The sequence below is a fragment of the Canis lupus genome, chromosome 3, assembly GCF_048164855.1.
Source record: "Canis lupus baileyi chromosome 3, mCanLup2.hap1, whole genome shotgun sequence".
NCBI classification, from domain to species: domain Eukaryota; kingdom Metazoa; phylum Chordata; class Mammalia; order Carnivora; family Canidae; genus Canis; species Canis lupus.
The window spans coordinates 37,904,082-37,925,750 of record NC_132840.1 but is presented as its reverse complement, the minus strand read 5'-3'; the positions used below and the strand labels follow the sequence as shown (position 1 = coordinate 37,925,750).

The 21,669-nt window shown below is 37.8% G+C and overlaps 1 protein-coding gene and 1 long non-coding RNA gene across 9 annotated transcripts in view; both read left to right on the top strand.

Moving 5' to 3' along the window:
* The window catches only part of MYSM1 (Myb like, SWIRM and MPN domains 1), a 42,745-nt gene extending 30,619 nt beyond the window's left edge, over nt 1-12,126 (top strand). For 5 of the 7 annotated variants that reach the window (XM_072820434.1, XM_072820433.1, XM_072820428.1 and 2 more), the window contains 4 exons: nt 358-490; nt 5,445-5,550; nt 5,729-5,786; nt 6,808-12,126. In XM_072820434.1, the coding sequence (XP_072676535.1) occupies nt 358-490; nt 5,445-5,550; nt 5,729-5,786; nt 6,808-6,975 (465 nt within the window). In that variant the 3' untranslated portion in view covers nt 6,976-12,126. The remainder of the gene's footprint in view (nt 1-357; nt 491-5,444; nt 5,551-5,728; nt 5,787-6,807) is intronic. The other 2 variants (XM_072820435.1, XM_072820429.1) reach the window with 2 other exon arrangements.
* Nucleotides 12,127-13,230: 1,104 nt separating this feature from the next.
* Nucleotides 13,231-19,692, top strand: LOC140630383 (uncharacterized). 2 transcript variants are annotated; one of them, XR_012028150.1, is made up of 2 exons: nt 13,231-17,254; nt 19,383-19,692. It is a non-coding gene; the product is annotated as an uncharacterized lncRNA (long non-coding RNA). The 2 variants fall into 2 exon arrangements; XR_012028151.1 differs by having other exon boundaries at nt 13,231-17,919.
* The last annotated feature ends 1,977 nt before the right edge of the window (nt 19,693-21,669 follow it).

Below are 21,669 nucleotides of genomic sequence, written 5' to 3'. Positions count from 1 at the left end.
TGTTGGATAGGTGAATGTTTTTGTTATAGGTAGCTGTTAATAAATTATTACCGTATTGATAAAGATTATACCTATAGTGAAAATAATCTGTAAACATATTCATGGCAAATACAGATTTTGGAGGCCACATGATCTAATTTTTAAGGGTCATTTCTGGTTGGGTTGAGCACATTTTGGCCTGAAAAATAATAGTGCGGAATGATACATATTTCAATTAGTTGCTGTTTGGCTATAAAGTTTTTAACACACCTTTGTATTCCTTTTTCTTCCATTAGGTGTTTAAGATGTTGGTATGGGTAAATACTGATTTTTAAATTTATGCAGTCAAGACTAATTATACTTTTCTTTTCACTGTAGAGTTACTTCTCCAGAGGCGGTGCAAAGTTCATTGGAATGATTGTTAGTCCTTATAATCAAAACAATCCTTTACCTTATTCCCAGATTACCTGCCTGGTTATAAGTGATGAAATTAGCTCAGATGGCTCTTATCGTAAGTTTTCAACAAAAACAGCTTCACCCAACAACTTCACCCTATCTCAGCCTTCCTTTCTTCAAATCTCACATATGTGAGGCTGTGTGACTGAGAAGTTTGTCCCATCAACTAGGGAATAATTGTTTGCATACCATGTAGTGCAGCCATCCTCTTCCCTTTGGTGATCCCCTTGTAGATTCAAGTCCCTACGGTGTTAATCATGGCCACTGGGCAGGAGGATTACAATGTGGGGAAAAGTTTGGGCCAAGCAGTGTCCATGTTAGGTACAGGCATACCTCAGAGATACTGCAGGTTTGGTTCCAGACCACCATGATAAATTAAATGCCACAATAATGAATTTTTTGGTTTCCTAGTGCATATAAAAGTTATGTTTACAATCTACTGTGGTTTATTATGTGTGCAGTAACATCATATCTAAAAAATGACACACATACTTTATTTTTTTTTAAGTAAAGATTTTATTTATTTATTCATGAGAGACACAGAGAGAGAGAAGCAGAGACACAGGCAGAGGGAGAAGCAGGCTCCATGCAGGGAACCTGACGTGGGACTCGATCCCGGGTCTCCAGGATACTGGGCTGAAGGTGGCGCTAAACCGCTGAGCCATCCGGGCTACCTGGCATACATATTTTAGTTAAAAAGTACTTTTGCTAAAAAATGCTAACCATCATCTAAGCTTTCAGTGAGTCATAATCACTTATTACATATCACCATAGCAAATATAATAATAATGAAAATTTTTAAATATTCCAAGAATTGCCAAAACGTGACACAGACACAAAGTCAGCAAATACTATTGGAAAAATGTTGCTGATAGACTTGCTTGACTATAGGGTTGCCACAGACCTTCAATTTGTGAAAAACACAATAACTGTGAAATGAAGCGCAGTAAAATGAAGCATAATAACCCAAGGTATGCCTGTCCTAGAGTTATTAGAGTTACTGCTGTAAGTGAAATAGACAAAGTCTCTATTCTCAGGAAATCTTGTATGAATATAGACTGGCTTTCTCTACAGTGGCATTCAAATGGGAAAAAATAATAATAATAAGGAAAAATTACCACCCTGTTACCAGTTCTCTGTGGCCTCTCAGTTTAGGCTTTATAGTGCCTGACTGGTTTCCTAGTCTTTGTTTCCATTCTATCCCAAGAAAGTATGTGCTGGGCTTAGCCCAGTCATATGATTTGATTCCTTTGGGAATTACGTTACTTGTAGTCCAGTCAACTCTGGCTGGACAGGGAATTAGTGTAGCAGACTAGGGAAAAGAGGGGAATGTAAGAGGCAAGTGTGTAGAAAGGAAAAGACTTGAAGAAACAATGACATTTCTGGAATATTTATTTTCTCCTCTCTATCCTTACCACAGCTGCTCTCCTTCACTGTCCTTTTTTGATATTGTCACTGAACATTATACTGCTCCCCATTAGCTCATGAGCTCCTTGAAGGTAGATGTTATATTGGACTCATCTCTCTGTCCTCAGTCTCTAGCACAAGGCCTGGCATAAAGTAGGTATTGAGTGAAAGTTTGTTTAACAAATTAACTTCGTTGTTTTTAATGATGTCACTTTAATGATGCCATCTCTTTGGCAGAGTAGTGCTTACCCCCATGTCATTGCAATTAGTTGCTCTGTTCTTTGTGCATCTGCAACACTTGTTTCCTGCCCTCAGGGTGCTTTTATCCTTTAAGTTTAATCTATCCATTTGACATTTCACACTAAAATCTGAACCTCAGAGAGCCCAAACTGTGTTCTTTGTCTGTGTATCCCCACCAGCACCTAATTAATAGTTGCCTTGCACCTAGGGAGTGGTCAGCACTCTACTGGTTTTTATTGAACAAAGAGTATTGACACTAGCTTTAGTCCAAAATGCCCAGTTTGAACATAGCTCATGTATATAACATTCTTTAACCCAATATAATTTTATAAAAAGTTACAAAAGGAGTAATCACAATTAACTTATTCTCAATTTAAGTCACTTTTTAAATCTTACAGTCTGCTAAATTTAGGAAATGAGCCTGTACTCTGATGCTATCAGAGTATACAGAGAATACAGTAGCTACCAGCTACATAAGACTATTTACTAAATAGTCTAAGAATTAAATGAAATTTAAAATTCAGTTCCTAGAATTCTGCTTCTGGCCCAAAGAAAGTAACAAAGACCTATCTGAAACAACCATAAAACTGGACAAATGTATAAGACAGTGGTGTTTAGGTCACAACATCAGGCAGTGAAGGGATATTGCTGAGAGATGGGAAACAAATGAGGGGAGCCCCAAATTATCCTAGCTTACCAACCTAACAAGAGTTTCCCAGTATGACACAAGGAGGAGAAACCTACCTATGGAATGGCAGACTGAATTGAGGTGACAGAGGGAAGACAAAGTCAACTAAATTTGTAGGACAGAGTACCCGAGAGCAGAAAGCTTCATGGGGAGCCAAACTCTAGAGATTTGTGGGAAGGGACAGATTTAGTATTAAGCAAAATATAGAGCAGTGTATGCATGGAAGAAAGTACCGAGGCAGGGGCAGGAATCACTTGAAAGGATGAGAGGGAACTGTACTGGATGTTCTCATAAGGTACCACTAGACAGCACACAGTATTCAATATTTTCATCATTGCAGAAAGTTCTATTGGGCAGAGTTGTCTCTTAAATGCCTCTTAACACTGCTTACTAGGTCTTAATCCTAGGTTCTTCACTGTGCTCTTATTTGGAAACATTCTGGTTCAAGAATTTTCAAGAAGCCATGGGATACCTTGTGTTACAGTACTTTTAACTTAGGTTCTCTTTTCCTTGCCTTTCCTGTCCTACTCTCTTTTTTCCTGTTAGGTATATAGCCATGTTCTCTTTTAAATGTTTCTAATGGATAAGCATTTTCTGTACTTGGAATAGGCAAAAAATATACTTAGTGATTAGTTTTCTTCTGATATTTTAATGGATTAAAAATATTCAGCACAAAAAGAAATTTGTACTGATTTTAGTGCTTTTTTTTTTAACTTAGAAAAATACTCTTAATACCAAACAAAGCTGAATAGTTTGTGTGTGTGTTTTTACAGTTTTTCACCAGCACAGACTGAAAATGCATTCTTTATTCTTATTTTTGGTTCTCATTAAGAGTAGGAGTTGCTTGCCTAGATTATTCAGATCCCAGTTCTGACATTTATTGGTTATTTTACCTTGGGCAGATTACTTAGCCTCTCATTCCCTTTTGCCACATCTGTAAAATGAGAAAAAATTATTACCTTGCTGAGGCGCCTGGGTGGCTCAGGCAGGCATCTGACTTTGGTTAAGGTCATGATCTCAGGGTCCTGGGATCAAGCCCTGTGTTCATCATCACCACACCACACTCCGCAGGGACTCAGCTTCTCCCTCTCCCTCTGCCTCCCCCCACCTTTGTGTGAGCTCTCTCTCTCTCAAATACATAAAATAAAATCTTTAAAAAAACTATTTCCTTGCTTTCAGGGAAGTTGTAAAAATTGTTGTTAGTATATCAAGTGCTTAGCAAATAATAGATCTTCAATAGGAAGTTGTGATTATACTGTTGTCTGAGCTTAGTAAGTAATCAGAGCATTTCAAGTAAATTATCAATATCACCAAAAGGAGTTTGCTTAATAGCTTGTGTGCTGTAATGTGTCACTCTTCTCAAGTTTTTGGAGGGAAAAAGTGAAATGGAGGAGAATTGAGAAATAAAAAAAAGATCCACATGAAAAAAATAGGGGTGCTTTTTAGAACACATTGACAAAATAAGCTTGTTTTTCAAGGAAGTTAGTCATGGTGTTTTTCATTTCATTTTCTTCATGCCTTCTGATTTGCTGGCATTGTATTTACTTAAAAAGCCTTATATTGACAAAAACCCAGTTGAGAGGCAGTATATTGTAAAGTTAATAACAAACTTAAGCCAGACTGCCTGGGTTCAGATTTTGGCTCTGCCTCTTCATAATTATATATATATATGCTGATGAACAGGTTATTTAACCTCTCTGTGACTCAGTGTCCTAATCTCCCCCCCCCCCAGAAAAAGCAGGGATAGAGGATAATACTGGTAGCTAGTTTAAAGTGGCCTTACATATATAAAGCACCGTAAGCCTGCCATATAGTAAGCATTATGTAAATTTTACTATTATTTTTATGGTATTGACCTTTGGTAATGAATCACCTGAGCTTTTCTTTTTAATACACTGCAAATACAATTATAGGGAGATTTTGAAAGATATATGAGAAATTTCCAATAGGCTCATCCTTGGTATTTTTCCTTTCTAGCTGTGTGCATGGTATCTACCCCTTGGGCTCCTTTCCTCCAGAGTTTAGCCTGACAGTTTTGACTCTAGTGCAGTTGCTGCTTCTCCAGAGTTAATCCTATTTCCTGACTGGTGTTAACTCCTATAAGGAGGTAAAGTGAGTGTGGGCTCAGAAGCCAGGCAGACTTGCTGGGGTTTAAAATCCAGGCTCTTCAATTTCCCCAGCCTAAACAAGTTGTTTCACTGGTCTCAGCCTGTTTCTTTGTAAAATAGGAATAATGCTGCCTACCTTATAGCATTGCTGTAAGCTTAACCTATTTAAAAATAAAAATCACTGGAATGGAATGTCTTGTTTTGCCTAGCTCAGTGTCAGTTTAAGCCCGTGTTTCTGACAATTTTTAACAGTGCCCCCTTTCACTCAAAAGTCTCTTGGTTTGGATATAAATTATGTGATCATCCTGCCTCTCAGTTCCTTACATTTAATTGTCATGCAAATGGTACTTTTACTTTTCTTTATTATTATTAATTGCTTGGCATTAATGTGCTTGATGGACCTGGTTCAGCCAGGCAGTAAATATTTAATGAATGCCCACTATGTTTAAAGTGCTGTTCAGCTGGTCTGCCAAGTCGAGAGGGTGAGGATTTTAGGTAATTGAAAGGAGATTGCAGACTTAAGAAATAGTTGGTGATAGTCTGTCTGCCTCTTTATGCTCTTCTAGGTTTACCTTATAAATTTGAAGTACAACAGATGCTGGAAGAACCTCAGTGGGGATTAGTGTTTGAAAAGACAAGATGGATAATAGAAAAATACCGGCTCTCCCATAGGTATGTACTGTGGTTGGAGATGGTTGCACATCTGCAGTGTTTCTCATTAAATTATGTTTTAGAGAAAACCCAAGTTAAATATAAAACTATGATATATGACATCAGTGACAGTTTATTACAAAACTGATTAGTTTAAGGTATTTGTTTCATCAGTTTGTCTTCATATTTCTTCCAACAGCAGTGTCCCTATGGATAAAATCTTTCACCGGGATTCTGACCTGACTTGTTTGCAGAAAGTAAGCTGCCTTCATTTTAATTGGTTCTATTGTTCATGAATTCTAAAGCTATTCATCTTGATGTGTTTTCCCAGGATGCCAAATGCTTTGTAGATACATTTTCTGTGTATTTTTTTATTGCTTTTTCCTTTCAAAAATTTAATTTCTAAGAGATAATTAGTAATATGTTTTGTTGCCCATACTTGCTTATAGAAATAATATTATTTTAGAATAAATTTGTGTTGGCCAATAAATTTCTTAGCAGATTATTGTATGTAGTGGAGAACACTTTTCTCATTTTGTTAAATTCAAGGCCATGTTTCCATTTAGGCATAACAATTGATCATTTTTAAGAATGGTAGAATAAATCTAATAATTACATGTAAGTGGTCATTTTATTTAACTTTCTGGTAGGAAGTAAGAGTTCTGAATTCTTCTATTTCACTTCTTGTTTTGTTTCTATGAGTATAAAGAGTTAAAGACCATGAGACTGGCAACATCTTTTTTATTTTTTATTTTTTTGGTAACAGTTTGAGAATAGAAAATTTAAACATACTAAGTTTCTTTTTAGATTTTTTTACTCCCTCTGTTAAAGCTGCTTTCTCCTTGTTCTGTTGGAAGATTAATACGCATATTTTTCAGGAATCAAACTCTAGCATCCTAATTTTGAAGTTGTCAAGTCCTGTATATGTACACAGATTTTTATTCTACAGGATTATTTTGCTGTGTAAATGTAACTTTAGAAAAAAGAAGGAAAGTCACAAACTTGTCCAAAGTAGAAAACATCACACTTAAAATCTTAGGTTTGTCTCCTCACATAAGATCATAAAGGAACTAACCTAAGCATTTCTCAACAGTGACTTGCTGCATCTGGCTGTCTGATTATTCATCACAAATACATCTCCAGCCACGGTTAAGGAGACTGTTTCTTACTTGCACATTAGAAAATTTGAGATTTGGAAAGGGATACAATAATGATAGTAATGCAAACCCTCTTATACTTTTTGCGTATTTTAAATATAAAACTTTTCTTTCCAACTAGCTTTTGGAGTGTCTGAGGAAAACTCTGAGCAAAGTGACTAATTGCTTCATTGCTGAAGAATTCTTAACTCAAATAGAAAATTTATTCCTTTCCAATTATAAAAGCAAGCAGGAGAATGGAGTGGCTGAAGAGAACTGTGCTGTGGGTACAAAGGAACTGTTAATGTAATTATTTTAAAGTAAGACATTCTAATCTTGATACAGTGATCATGCTTTCAAAGTAATATCCTTGAAATTACTGTAATTTTGCTAATAGTGGCACAACTTTAATATTTTTTCTCTAGCTCACAAAATCGAAACTTTGCCACATAAATGATGTGACAAAGAGATACGGACTGGCTTTCATACAGTGATTATCAGAGTGTTGTGTGAAGCAGGGTCTGCTGCAGTGCTGCAGACCAGCCATGGCCAGTAAGCAGTGCAGGAGACCAAAGGGCTGTCTGCTTTACTGTTGTATTCAGGTTGATAAATGGAATGTATCTCTAATATTTATTTCTCCCCAAATTTTGGTACCTCATGTCTCTGTCTCATTAGGAGTACTTCCATTTTTTTCCATCTGCTTTGGTGAGATTTGCTTATGGTTGCAAATGAGCTATGGATGGATGGCACCGAGATAATTAACATGGTTGAGAACTATCGATATAATAAATCTAACAACAAGCTGTAGGAGGCCAGGGGAGGCATAAGGAGAAAATCTTAAACATAGAGAAGAAACCCAAAGGAGAAAATCAAATTGCCAGTTTTTCAGTTAATAGCTATTTGTTTCCATTTTATTTTATAGCAGTAATACTACAGGATATGCCATTTTTTCAGCTAGCTGAAACATTTTATATGGATTTCAGATACATAAAATAATTAGCTTCAACTATATGTCCACTTATATTCGTATGTGTGATGAAACCTCATTTAATTAGGACACGGATAATCATAACTCTCGTATTGGATTTTTTTTCCCCTACTACCTGTTATCAGGAGAAAGTGGCAAATTATAATAACACTTAAATATTAAATCAGATATTTAATTTTAAAAACAAAAAAGCCTTCCAGGACATACTACGTATCTAGCCCAGTTTCAAATACTTTCTAAATCTAGAACAGAAGTGAGCAAACTTTTTATGTAAAGGGACAGTTAGTCAAAAACTTAGGCTTTGCAGGTCAAATACCGTGTCTATCAGATATTCTGCTTTATACTTTTTTTATAATCCTTTAAAAATGTAAAAACCATTCTTATTACCTCGTGAGCCTCACAAAAAATGGATTGCTGGCCATTATCTTCCAACTCTGCTCTAGAGAATTATAACACTTGTAATTTACTTTCAGATATACGAACCTGAGACACTGAAAGGCCTTGTTTACATCATCTTCAAACAACAAAACTTAAGATTGTGATTTACATTTAAGTACATTTTCAAGTAAAATTAGCAATCATGCTGCCTGATTTACTCAAATGGATTTCAGTTTATTCTGTTAGCCATAGAACTGATTTATACCCGTTCTTCAAGCACTCTTATTAATAATAGTTTTATTACATCTTACCTGGATATGATTCTGTATTTTTACCTTTTTTGGTAGTAATCATTAGCCATGGAAGAATATGACAGTGTCTGAGGGAGTAGTGAGCTAGATCTAGATGGTCTAGGTCTTGGCTCAACCTTGTGACTTGGGTGAAAGGGAGGGGTGGATATAAGTTGACCTTCTCTAAGCCTAAGTTCTTGTATAACTGAGAACTAACTTATCTTCTTAACATCCTTCCAGGTCTAAAATGCATTTCTCTATATGTAGTTAGGATAAACAATGAAACATAATTTATAAAGCAATTACCTTTGGGAGTAGAGGTGTTAAGAGCTGTAGACCAACGTCAGGAGACCTGAGTCCTCCTCCTAATTCTGTTACTGGTTTCACTCTCTGGAAGTGATAACATCACATAATCTGTCTGGACCTCATGCCCTTCACCTGTAATCCATGGGTCTGAGTTTTTGTTTTGTTTTGTTTGGGTCTGAGTTTTATGACTTTGTTTTTCCTTCCGAGCACAGAAAGTCTGATTCTATGATACGTAGTAATTGATTCGTTTGTATTTCTTCCTTTTAATGTGTTTTTCTCATTGTACATTGGGAACATATCCTAGAAATTGGTATGAATTAACTCTCTTGATTGACATTTCCCTATAATATCGATTAATTTGGGTGATAGAAAATAATGGAAATTGTTTAAAATTCTGTTCTCAAATCTGGATCCCTTATGTGCCAGTAACTAACCATATTTTCTAACCTAAGCCATACTGTGAAGAACTTGAAGACAGTAATCCTTGGAGTTTAGAGTGTGGAGAGCACAATTTTTAAAATAATATATAGAGTGTTTTTTTTTTCTTGATGATAGAGTACATTTATCTCAAAATATTTTTTAAAAAACAGAAACATAAATAAAAATATATAAATCCTATTATCTAAAAAACCACAGGTTAACATTTTAGTATAAGTTCTTACCCCCTTTTTTTTTCCTGGACCATATAATTTTAGAACATTATAATCTGTGATATTTTCCTTCTCTCCTTCATTGTTCATTCTCCCTGTTTCTTTTTTTCTCTTATCATATTCTTGAAACACTTTTGAAATTGCAAGTGCCCACCCACATTCCTGTCACTGCCAACTTAGGCTGCTTAGGGTAGTCAGAGCCAGGGTGCTGGAGAAGCACAGAGGAAGTCTACTGAGGGCAGTGTAACTAACATAGGAAGTTCAGGGGGCAGAGACTCAAAGGGAAACTTACCTCAGGTGATGCTTACAGGAGTGGAGACAGGACCTGAAAACATCCAGATCTTTTCATCCTGATTTGATTCTTAAGACTGCACAATGACAATAAAATAATGAACTTAATTTTTTTCTTTTCTTGCTTGACTAGTAGAAATGGACACTAGTACTTCGCAGTATTACACTGAGCTCTATTAAAAATCTAATCCCAAAGTAACATGCAAAAAAGAAAAATCAGTGGAATAAGATCAACAAGATCAGACTCTCCTCATCCCTCCATTATTTTATCTTTGAACGGTCTTCAAACCCACATTATGTAGGACTTAGACACTTTTGCCTTCTTAGATGTTGTCTTCCATAAAAAATTAAAAATTAATTCACTACAATTTTATTTATATAAAATGAGTCTAATACTATATATAAACATGTCCTCAATCTAAAAGATTGTTTTTTTTTCCTTCTGAATTTAAAAGATGAAAACATTTTTTATGGGCCTTAAAAGTATTGTGGGCTGGAGGCATGGTGCCTGAAAGATAAGGTGGCCCTTCCTATATTCTCAAGGGTATCACTGGAGAAATAGCAGTCATGATTCTGTCGCCTGTAAAACTTATCTCACAAACCCTGGGGTAGCTTTGCCATCACCACCAAGAATATTGCAGTTCCTGGGGCTTTAAATCTATAGACTTGAACCAAGAGTGTTGCTTGGGAAAAATCATCCTCCTAAAAAAAAAAAAAAAAAAAAGATACACAGTGATTAGTTTTAGCTTTCAAGTGGATATTTTTGTCTGATCCTTAATCTGTAGTTGTGAAGCTCTTGCCACATATCCTACCACCTTTTATTTCTTCATTTCCTTCAAACACACTCCCACTTTATACTCGCTCCCTCTACTTCTTACCTCTTGGCACATAGGTACAAGATGGTTCATATAACATTTGTTGAAAGCGGGACCTAGAAGGATAGAGTTGAACAGACCCATTCATATTTCATGGAAGCTGATTAATGCTTCCATGCCTTCTCTCCAAAACTCTCCTCCCCCACAGGAGTAGAGGTGAGGTCTGTGATGTGCAGACTGTTAAGTAAGCAGGGTCAGAGCCTCTGCAGCTGTCTGGGCAACAGGGTGATTGCAGTGTCAACAGGCCAATCTGTGCAGGCCTCCTGCTCTTCAGTTGGTCATGTTTTTCTTGCTGGGTCCTAACGAGGTGAGCTGGAAGACTTGCAGGAAGTGATGTAATGGCAGGATGCTTCAGGATTGATGCTTTACCTGTGGATAAAGAGACTTATGGACATCTGACCACCTGACATACAGCTGTCAATCCTCAGGTCATCAACAGGCATTCAGTGGATGGATTTCTCAGTAGAAATTAAATAAGGGCACCCAAACTTTATATTTTTTTTATCGACACTCTCCTTTACCAAGAGTAAGAGACTTAAGTCTAGAGTCCTACATCATGGCATTTAGGAAAACTTACTTCATCCAAGCACAAAGGAAAAAGCACATTTTTATCATCATCTCTATCATGATTAATACAAAATTTGATCAGTATTCTCAGTTTACCAGCAATTTTAAATAGTTTTCTTACAAATCAATATAAAATTTGGAATATTTCCAGGAAATCACTATGGAGAATAATGTCACATACTTTAATTAAATTTCTGACCTTTTCTTAAATGGTTTTATGTATTCTATTCCTCAAAACTCTGTTTTCTCTGTTTTTTTCATTTGCCCTGTAATTTGTGCTTTCTGGCATTTTCTGAATCTTTTTAGCCACCTTAAATTTTTTGTGGAAAAAGGCAGAGAATAAATATGTTAGCCCCCTAAATCAGGAGAAAATCAAAACTTCCCAGAGAAGCTGTGATTATACCAGATGCTCTGTACTGAACTAAATTTGAGAAGGTAAAATTAACTCATGATATCTGGGTTGTTTGTATTTTCTTCCTTTGAATATATTTATGAATATATTCATAAGAATTTTAATTTCAGGGAAAAATGCCTTATGTGCTGTCTTTGAGGTTTCCTAGAGTAGTCTCTTAGGATTTAAGAAGAATGTTAACTAGGATTTCATAGTTTGTACTCCTGTTTCATAGGTTACCACAGAACATTTGTTTCAAGCTATGAATTATAAAATAGTATTTAGAATCCAGCATGATTTAAATAGACTGGTCATAGATCTTTGAATTTGTGTATTTGATGTGTAAATTGTAAATTGTGTATTATGTATATGTATCATATAAGTTTACTGTGATTATCGATGAACCTATTGCTATTGTTATTAGTGTTGATGGATTTCTTTTATTACTTTGAATTTTGGAATGTTCTATAATTAAAATATATGACATAAACTATTTTGTACATTTAAATACGATGCCACGTTGTCTAAATCTATATTAAATAATATTGTAAATATTGTTTATACAGTTATGAAAGCTTCTCCTCAAAATGGTTGGACTCTTCTCCCTGTACTAAACAATGACATGTTATAAAATATCTGATTTTAAGCTTTGAGATTTTTAGCTTGTGATAAAAATTAAAGGGAAACATTCTGAAGATTCTATATAAATAAAATTCTGAGAAAAAGTGGTGAATCATTTGATGTCTTTCTAAGTTTTAGCAGCATACACATTGAATTGCAAATATGCCCCATTAATTCAAACATTGGTTGAATGTCTTATTATGTTGAGCTTTGTAGGGGACACAAAGATGAGTAAATCTTGATTTTTGTCCCACAAGAAGCCTATTACCTAGTAAGTGGGAAACACATAAAACCCAACATGGACAGGTAAGACACTAAGATACAAACTGAAATGGATTATAAATGCCTGTAAAGACTTCAAGGGCAATAAGTGTTTAGACAAATAATTCTCTAGAATGTGAGCAGTGAGATCGATTTCTTGGAAGACCTCATCTTTAGATATCCTGGCAGGGTTTGGTAAGTGACATTTGGGGAAAGATGTTTCAGAGAGGTGACCTTAGCACAGGTTCGGAGATAAGAAGTGGGAAATCGAGAATGGTGAGTCTTTGGCCAGAGGGTAGGGTATATGGAGGTGTTCATTAGGTAATTCACATTGAGGCAACTAAGGATACAGAAGCTATAAAGTGAAAGAAAATCTCATCTTAAGATCAGAATTAACTCACCGGTCTTTAACTCCCCAGTCTTTTTTCCTATCATATACAAAACCTCTTGAAAGAGGACTTTACCTACTTCCATTCTGACCTCAGTCTGTACTTTCTAATTGACCAAGTTCTTCCCAGCTTATCAACTCGGGCAAAAAGATGCTGTGAGCAAAGCATCCTTCGATAGGGACCAAAACTACCCCTTGGTTAACAGGGCCTGCCTTGAGCCAGCAAGAGCCTGCGTGACTGGCCCCGACGCAGTGATCCACCTGACCTTCACTGCCCACCTGCTTGTACCCGTCCACTTAGCCCCACGTTTTCCTGATACACCTGGGAGTAGAAGTCTCTTCTCACTTTGGAGACAGACTTTGAGCCACTAGTTGGCTCTCTTCCCGGTGGTGGCCTCGCTGAAATAAACTCCTTTCTTGTTTCACCTCCACTCCTCTCTGCCTTTGAGTTTTGTCGGCAAGTGGCTGAACCAGGCCCGTTTGGGACCTGGCAATTCTTGGCAAGCCAGCGTGGAACTATCTTTTCAGTTTGCCCAGCCTCCTTGGGGTCCCCCCACCAACGGAGCGGTTGGTGTGGGCGGTGCACCAGGGCACAGCTGTTGACCCAGCAGGTGGCTGTGGTCGTCAGAGTCAGCTCCTGTGGTGAATGTCTCCCCTCCCCCGAATGCAGAGGACAGGAAGTCCTGGGCAGCTGCTGAAACTTATTTTGTTGCAAAGATTCTCTTGCAACTTTGCCCTGAACTGCATCAACTGCCTTACCTGCATTTGGTGAAGCAGAGAAACAGGTTGAAGAATAAGCAGGTCCTAGGAATTTGGCTCCTGGTAAGTTCCCTCCACAGGTGTACATTGGAACCCATCCTTCCATGGTTCCCTGCTCTTGGGTTCTTTGGAACCATTTATTTCAGGTTTTCATAACCCATTTATTCAGGCTCGTGTTCCTTGAGTTGTGGCAGGGGCTGTTCTAATTTGTGAAGGTGCCCTTGGAAGGAATGGGTAGGAGGGAGATAAACGGGAAGCCAGGGTATGCACTTGGGGAGATCTCTGTTGGAATTTGTGTGTGTGTGTGTGTGCGTGTGTGTGTGTACAAGATAGGGGATGCTAACCCCTCCCGAAGGCCTCTGGGGAGAATATTGGCTGGTGTACCTTTAGTTATAACCCTACGACTAAGAAGAGGACTTTTTATTCTAACACTGCCTGGCCCATGGATGCGAAGCTCAGAGGAAAGACGGCCACCGAATGGCTCTCTGGTATTCCTTCCTCTCATCTGGTTGTCTCCAAATGATGGTGGTGGTGTGAGGGCTGGCAGGGAGGGTTGTTTGGCTCTCCCAATTTGTTCTGGAAAGCCGTTTGGTTCAGTCAGTGAAGCTCTGACTTTTGGGGCAGAATGAATGCTAACATCAGTACTCTGAGCTTCATTTAGCCATAATTGTGTTTCTTCTGTGTTCTTTCTGAGCTTTTGCCTAGGAAGACGGAATCTTTTTGTTTTCCCAAGAAAGTGCACTAGGATATATTTTTGAATAATTTGGTGCAATAATTTGAATAATTTGGTGCAAAGACCTGAAAATCAACTGGAGTAAAAGCCTACTCTGAAGGCGAGAGAGATGGAAGACAGAGATAGATGAAGGGGTGTTAGATAGATGAAGGGGTGTTAGTCCAGACTTTGAGTCCACCTCCAGCCTCGACAGTGGCACCCTGGCCTCTCCTTCTGTGTGTGCACCACCCCCCGGTGCTTCTTAGTGGCCTCCTACACCATCCTCCTGCTCCTCCTACCATCACTGTTGAGTGAAAGCACCCCAAGCTGTCAGGCCATCTCCTTTTGAGGTTCAAACTGAAGCACCTCCCAAGTCAGCATGAAGGGGCCCATGGGCTCAAACTGCCCACATGAGATTTCCCCACAGGAGCCCCAGGTAAAACTGACAGTGGGGAGTAGAGGGACTGACCCACACTGGACACAGGTGTGACATATCATCATTAAAGCTAATTTAAGTTTGCTGGTTTAACTAAAATAGGCGTGCCTTTCAGAGCTATCAAACATCAAATATAATACAGTTATCAATTTCTACCTGAATTAAACTCATATTTAATCTGTTGCAATTTGATGTAAAATGATGAATAATTTTGTCTCTCTCATAAAGCTTTCATGGGTAATTGTTAAGAGCAAGTATGTTGACTAAAAAGGTGTATAGCTTTCAACATCTTTGGTAACCAAGAACTGAAGTTTTGCTAGGTTAAATAACAAATGGGTTTGAACTCAGTAATTATTTAAATAATTTCCAAATAAGACAAAATAGGGACACCTGGGTTGCTCAGCGGTTAAGTGTCTGCCTTTGGCCCAGAGTGTGATCCTGGAGACCCAGAATCGAGTCCCGCATCAGGCTCCCTGCATGGAGCCTGCTTCTCCCTCTGCCTGTGTCTCTGCCTCTCTCTCGGTGTCTCTCATGAATAAATAAAATAAAAAAAAAAAAAAATACTATCTTCTATTTTAAAAAAAGATAAAATACTGAAATATTAATTACTAAACATCGCTGTATCGGCTTTGGCTTCTTGTTACAGAGAACCCAGACGCTGCAGTAGGCCTTATGCGTAATTGAAAGATTCTATTGTGGAGAAGCACATGTTTCCAGAAATTAGGAAATGTATTCATAAACTGAGTTAAAGAATTCTGGTGTAATAGTATACACTCACTCACTAGCTAGTTTGCACTGGAAACTAAGTTTCTAAGTAAAAATTCTGATAAATGTAATCAGGACTGCCAGAAAATGATAAAGAAAGCAACCTTGTATGCAAGGAAAATAAGCTATGTTTTTGATAAGAAAGGCATGAAGAACAGGAATATATTTTTGTTGAAAAGAAAGTAATTTTGTCCTAGAAAAAGACTGATTATTTAGAGAGAGAAAGCTAAGGACAAAATGCATGAAAAATTCATGAATGAAAAATTTGTAGAAGGTTTGTGAAGGGGAATCATTGGAAAAGAATTGTATGTATTGCCAGAACCAAGATTTGAAATGAGTGATTTTTTTTTAAAAAACACTCTAGTATAAGATTGGGATTTGGTTTTTCTCTCTATTAAAAAGACAAAGTTCCCTCTTAGATTGTAGGTCTGCACTTGTTAAGAAATTGTAAACAAATTTTTTTCTTTATCTGCCCAGAAAACCACATTGTCTTTATCAAACCACGTTGTTGATTCCTTTAAAGTTAAAACTTCTCCACATTGAAAGAGCTAAGTTTTGCGAACAACTGTGTGACCTTCTGTATCTGCCTTTACAATCTCTCTTAATGCCACCTTGAATAAATAATTAAATATTGAGTTTTATAATTATCTGAATCCTATTTAAGCATGTCCTTAAAAACCTTCTGAGGTTTTTAATAAACTTCCCAAGATTCAAATTATAAATGTAGTCTTTTTGACTAATTAGGCTAGTTTATTTGGTATGTTAAGTTACATGGAAGCATGTTAAACCAATGTTGATAAACCTTCCTGGGTTATATTGTATGAGTAAATGCTGTAACTGTTCTAGAAATTATATGAAATCCCTAAAGTTTTAATATGTTCTGATATAAGGTCACTTGACATTCTGATTATTGAAATGTGTGTCATAGAGATAAGAGGATTACCTTGTCAACTGCATTATAATGAAGTCTCATCAGATCTCTAACCAAGCCCATTGTTGAGTCTTGTCCTTTATAGTTCTTGTTCTGATGCTCTTGAAAACTGCGTTTCATCAAGGAGATGCATAAAAATGACTTTGGACAAATACAGTTTTCTGATACTTTTAAACTAAGAGAACTGCCTTTGAGTAAGAATTTCGAGAACTAGAGGGAAAGCTGCATTCAAACAGAACAGGAATTAGTAACATGGGTTGAATGAATTGAGGAAATGATTATAGTTTTTGTGACTCTTGAAACATTGCTGATTCTCTAATGTTTGCTCTCCCAGATTCCAGATTTAAGGAAACTTTTTCTCTAAAGATATCTATGATTTACAGAAATATGAGAAAATGTTCCTTCGTAAACAAATTTAAACATTTAACTTTTCCCCCTACCTCAACCCTCAGAATTTAGAAACTCTCAGCGAGTATGCTTTCTTTCATGGCAATTATAATTATTTGCTAAGTTCAATAAGAATCTGTTCTCCAAAAAAAAAAAAAAAAAAAGAATCTGTTCTCCTTGGAGGATGTGGAGAAAGGGGAACCCTCTTGCACTGTTGGTGGAAATGTAAACTGGTACAGCCTCTCTGGAAAACTGTGTGGAAAAAAAAAAAAAAAGAAAAAAAAGAAAACTGTGTGGAGGTTCCTCAAAGAGTTAGAAATAGAGCTACCCTATGACCCAGCAATTGCACTGCTGGGGATTTACCCCAAAGATCCAGATGCAGTGAAACGCTGGGACACCTGCACCCCGATGTTTCTAGCAGCAAAGTCCACAATAGCCAACTGTGGAAGGAGCCTCGGTGCCCATCAAAAGATGAGTGGATAAAGAAGATGTGGTCTATGTATACAATGGAATAGTACTCAGCCATTAGAAACGACAAATACCCACCATTTGCTTCAATGTGGATGGAACTGAAGGGTATTATGCTGAATGAAGTAAGTAAATCAGAGAAGGACAAACATTATATGGTCTCATTCATTTGGGGAATATAAATAACAGTGAAAGGGAATAAAGGGGAAAGGAGAGAAAATGAGTGGGAAATATCAGAAAGGGAGACAGACCATGAGAGACTCCTAACTCTGGGAAACCAACAAGGGGTAGTGGAAAGGGAGGTGGGCAGGGGGTTAGGGTGACTAGGTGACGGGCAGTGAGGGGGGCACTTGACGGGATGAGCACTGGGTGATATGCTGTATGTTGGCAAATCAAACTCCAATAAAAAAAAGTGCAAAAAATTTTTAAAAACCCATCTAATTATGTAAGACACACACAAATAAAAATTAATGAGGTGAAAAAAATAAAAAAGAATCTGTTCTCCTGGTAGTAGGACACCACTGAAAACACTGCTTGTATTACTGAGGCTTTGACTGGAAAGTCATATTTGACAGAGATGTGCATAGGCAGACATGACCAGATAGCTTTAAGGAATGAAGGTTGACTTTATGGAGCCAATAGAGCCCTCTTGAAATGTTGGCCTGATACCTTGCTTACAGAGTTCCCAGCAGCCTTACCTGCTGAGTAAAGAATGTCCCTTCCCGGCAGGTGCAGGAACCTAAGGATATTGTGGGGGACCTTGAGAAGAGGAATTCACCCAAATCTATAGGTATTCCAGGCAAATCAGATGACAAGTATTTGGTGTGGCTTCTGGCTTTGAGAGGCTGTTAAAAGTTCAATCAGAAATTCTTTATATTTCCAGCAAAGCAGATTTAAAAAGAACTTGTATCATAAATCATCATTCTTGCTCTGCTTATGTAAAAAATTAGGCCAAGTTTGGTAAAACTGGACTTGTTTTACAAACGAATTAGTCGTAATTTGGCTATCTTTGATGAAATAAGGGTGATTTTAGAAAAATGATGTCTCAGTAACACACACCCTTGTGGAAGTTAGATTCTAGTTCTGATGGTCTTTGAATGTTTATTGTTTGCTTAAGCTAGATAACTTGAGGTAAATAAACCTCAGAGAAATTGCCACAATAGCCCATGTATAGACAATCTCCCTTATTCTGTGGGGATAATATAAGGACCCCACAGGCATATGATTATTTCAACAGCTGGACGATGGATGGATTCCCCCAACAACTGACTGTGTAACTCAGCTATAACTTTGACCAATCCTATGTGGCTCGGATGGCAAAATCACTCCTTAAAAGCCAGTGCATACCCCTACTTTATGGGGTTCACTATGGACTCATGAAAATAATGGATGGAAGATTGGATTGGACGGTGTACTTGGGGATGCACATGTCTCCTGAGATGAGTCATCTCCCACTTGCCACTGATTCCTTGTAACTGGGATACTGTTAAAAGCTAGCTAGACACAGGCAAAGAAGGCTTCTTGATGGTCTTATCCCTTAACCATATTTGTTGGAGGAGCCACCTCTACTGGTGTAGAATTACAAGTAGAGACTTTACCCAAGCATACAGCAGCCGCCTTTAACCAAACCCAGCACACAGTCACCCTTCTAAATGATGAAACCACACAAATTCGAAAACCATAGTTCTTCCCCACCAAATGGCCCTCGATATCTTGACTGTGGCCCAGAGAGGAAGCTGTGCTCTCATTAAAACAGAATGTTGTATATATATTCCAAATTACTCAAAAAATGTAACTGAAGCCTTGAAAGATTTAAACAAACACATCACTACTATAGATGCCCTAGCTCTAGATCCTTTTTGCAGTTGGCTAAATTAGATTCTTTCCTAATGGAAATATGCTGTTAAGCATTGCTATATTTCTTGTGCTTTTTTCTTGTGATGATTGTTTGACTTTTAGTATTTGTCAGGTGGGAGCCTGTGCTATTCACACAAGCCTAGAGATGCCCTTAGTGCTTATTTTGGAGAAATTCCTAAAATGAAGTTCCTCTACCTGTCAAAGTGTTCCATTCCTAAACCCCTACGTCATCCCAGGCAGCAGAAAGTAGCTAGAGAAGATATGGTTGTCATCCCATCTCCTTCCGTAGAAATGGAATGGAGATTTCACGGTAGGGATTTGAAAAAGAAGATATCAACTACCTCCATTCTGACCTCAGTCTGCACTTCCTAATTAATGAAGTTCTTTTTTTTCCAGCTCATTTCCTAACTCAGGCAAAGGACCCTGTGGGCAAAGTGTCCCCTGATGGGGACCAAAACGACCCCCTCAACTAACGGGGACTGCCCTGACACCAGCAAGACCTCATGTGATTGACCCTAGGGAAGAGATCAACCTGACCTTTACTTCCCCGGGCTGCATGTACCCATCTACCTTTGTCTCATATTTTCCTGAAAGAAATCTAGAAGTCTTTCCAGCACTTTGGAGACAGTCTTTGTAACTTTCGTCCACTGCCTACCTTTCTGGTATTGGCCTCACAGAAATAAATTCCTCTCTTGTTTCACCACCACCCACTTCTCTGCCTTTGGATTTTTTCAGTGGCGAGTGGCCAATCAAACCTGATCTATTTGAGGAACCTGGAGTCAGGTGTTCTTGCACCCTTGGGCCCCTGTTTCACTATCAATTTAAAACATAACAAGGACCTACTGGGTCATACTATACATCTTCAGTTTCTGTCCTCTCATTGAGGACTTCTTCCTACAACAGCACATAAATATCTATTCATTCTTGGCAAGAGGTACACAGCATTCTACAGTACAGATTTGCCATCATTGATCCAATCAGTTTTTTATTGATGAACCTTATTTAGAGGTTTCCATTTTTCTATGAAAAATTATTCCTTTTTTCTTGCACACTTCGTATTTCTCTGAAGAGATTCCTAGAAGTTTAGATGCCAGATCAAGATCTATGTACCCTTTAAATGTTGTTAGTATCTGCAGAAAAATCTTCCATTTCTATAAGCTAATTTTCCTCAGAGTAGTACAGCCACATTTATCATCTCGTTTACAGAACCAATTTGAACTCAAGGCTCCTAAATGATATAATTTAGGTGGCAAAGTACAATAAAATCCTAAGAGTTTTAGTTCTACAAGACATTTACTTCATTAGAAGTTCATTCCTTTGTGCAGCTTGTGTGGATGCTTGCTTATTAAACATTTGCTGTAATTTTCTGATTGTGACCCGCATCATACTCAGCCAATAACTCTACATCAACATCATCCTGCAATCCTATTTGTACTGTAATGGTTTTTCTTAGTGTCGCTGATGTGTTTCTACATCACTGAGTCTCAATTATCTTCCCATAGAAGGCTAGCTTTTTTTTTTTTTTTTAGAAGGCTAGCTTAAATAAAATATTGTCAGTGTTTGCAGAGATATAGCTAAGTAAAAAACTTGCTTTTCAGGCTCCAGGGTGGCTCAGTCGGTTGAACATCTGACTCTTGATCAGTTCTGATCTCACAGTTGTAGTTTCGAGCATGGAGCCTACTTAAAAATCACACAATTTTTTTTAGAAAGACCCTTGCTTTTGTCTTCCCATATTTTTCCTGTTATCAAAAACAAGACTTATCAATGAATAACTCCAATACCTGTTACTAGGCGTAATCAGTGATTCCTTTCCCACCTTCCCCACGAATCCCCCATTAACAAGGTCACTTCAAAATACAGAAGAACTGGAAAGTTTCAGAATGCCGTTTAACTGCTTAGTCATTTTTTTCTAGATCAGCGGTGATTGAACTTTGTTTTTTTCCCAAACACCTGACAGATATGACTCAGCAGTAATTGCAACGCCTGTGCCCACCCATAACCAGAAGATTGTCTACATCAGACTCATTTTGTGTAACAAAATTGAATAGTTCAAAGGAAATCTTGGTAAGACGTTTTTCAGAGCAGTACTGCTCTCCTAACCAGAAAACAGACACTGAGTAAGCTAGTTCCACCTCTCTCCCTAGAGAGAGTGCGAGAACATGCTTTTATGAGATCAGTTTGCTTTGATACAATGCCTCAAGTTAGATCTCAGCATCATGCAGTTGGAGAATATGTTGAGATAATTAAAGTTAGCTCCTATGCCAAACCACCCTTAACTATCAGCACCTCAACATAGTGAAAGGTTATTTCTCACTCACACAGAGTCCATTGCAGGTGTTCTGATTGGGTGGCTCTCCTGGGCAGCACATCTCCAGTAGGTAATTCAGGCACCCACGTACTTTTCCGTGTGGCTCTGTCATCTTGTGACTCCACATATCCCAAGTGTCATCTACTTGAGGACAAGGGGAATGAGAAGGAATGGGGGAACACACTTGATACTTACCTACCTTGGCTTGGAGGACACACATTACTTATGGCTAATAACTTTTTGGTCAAGAACTAATCATATGGTCCCCCCTGGATGCAAAGAGGAACTCTAAGCGGAGTCCTTTTGGGGTGTTGCTTCTGCACAAAATTTTACCCGATGGAAGGAGAACATGAATCTTTGTTAATAACCAGTGAT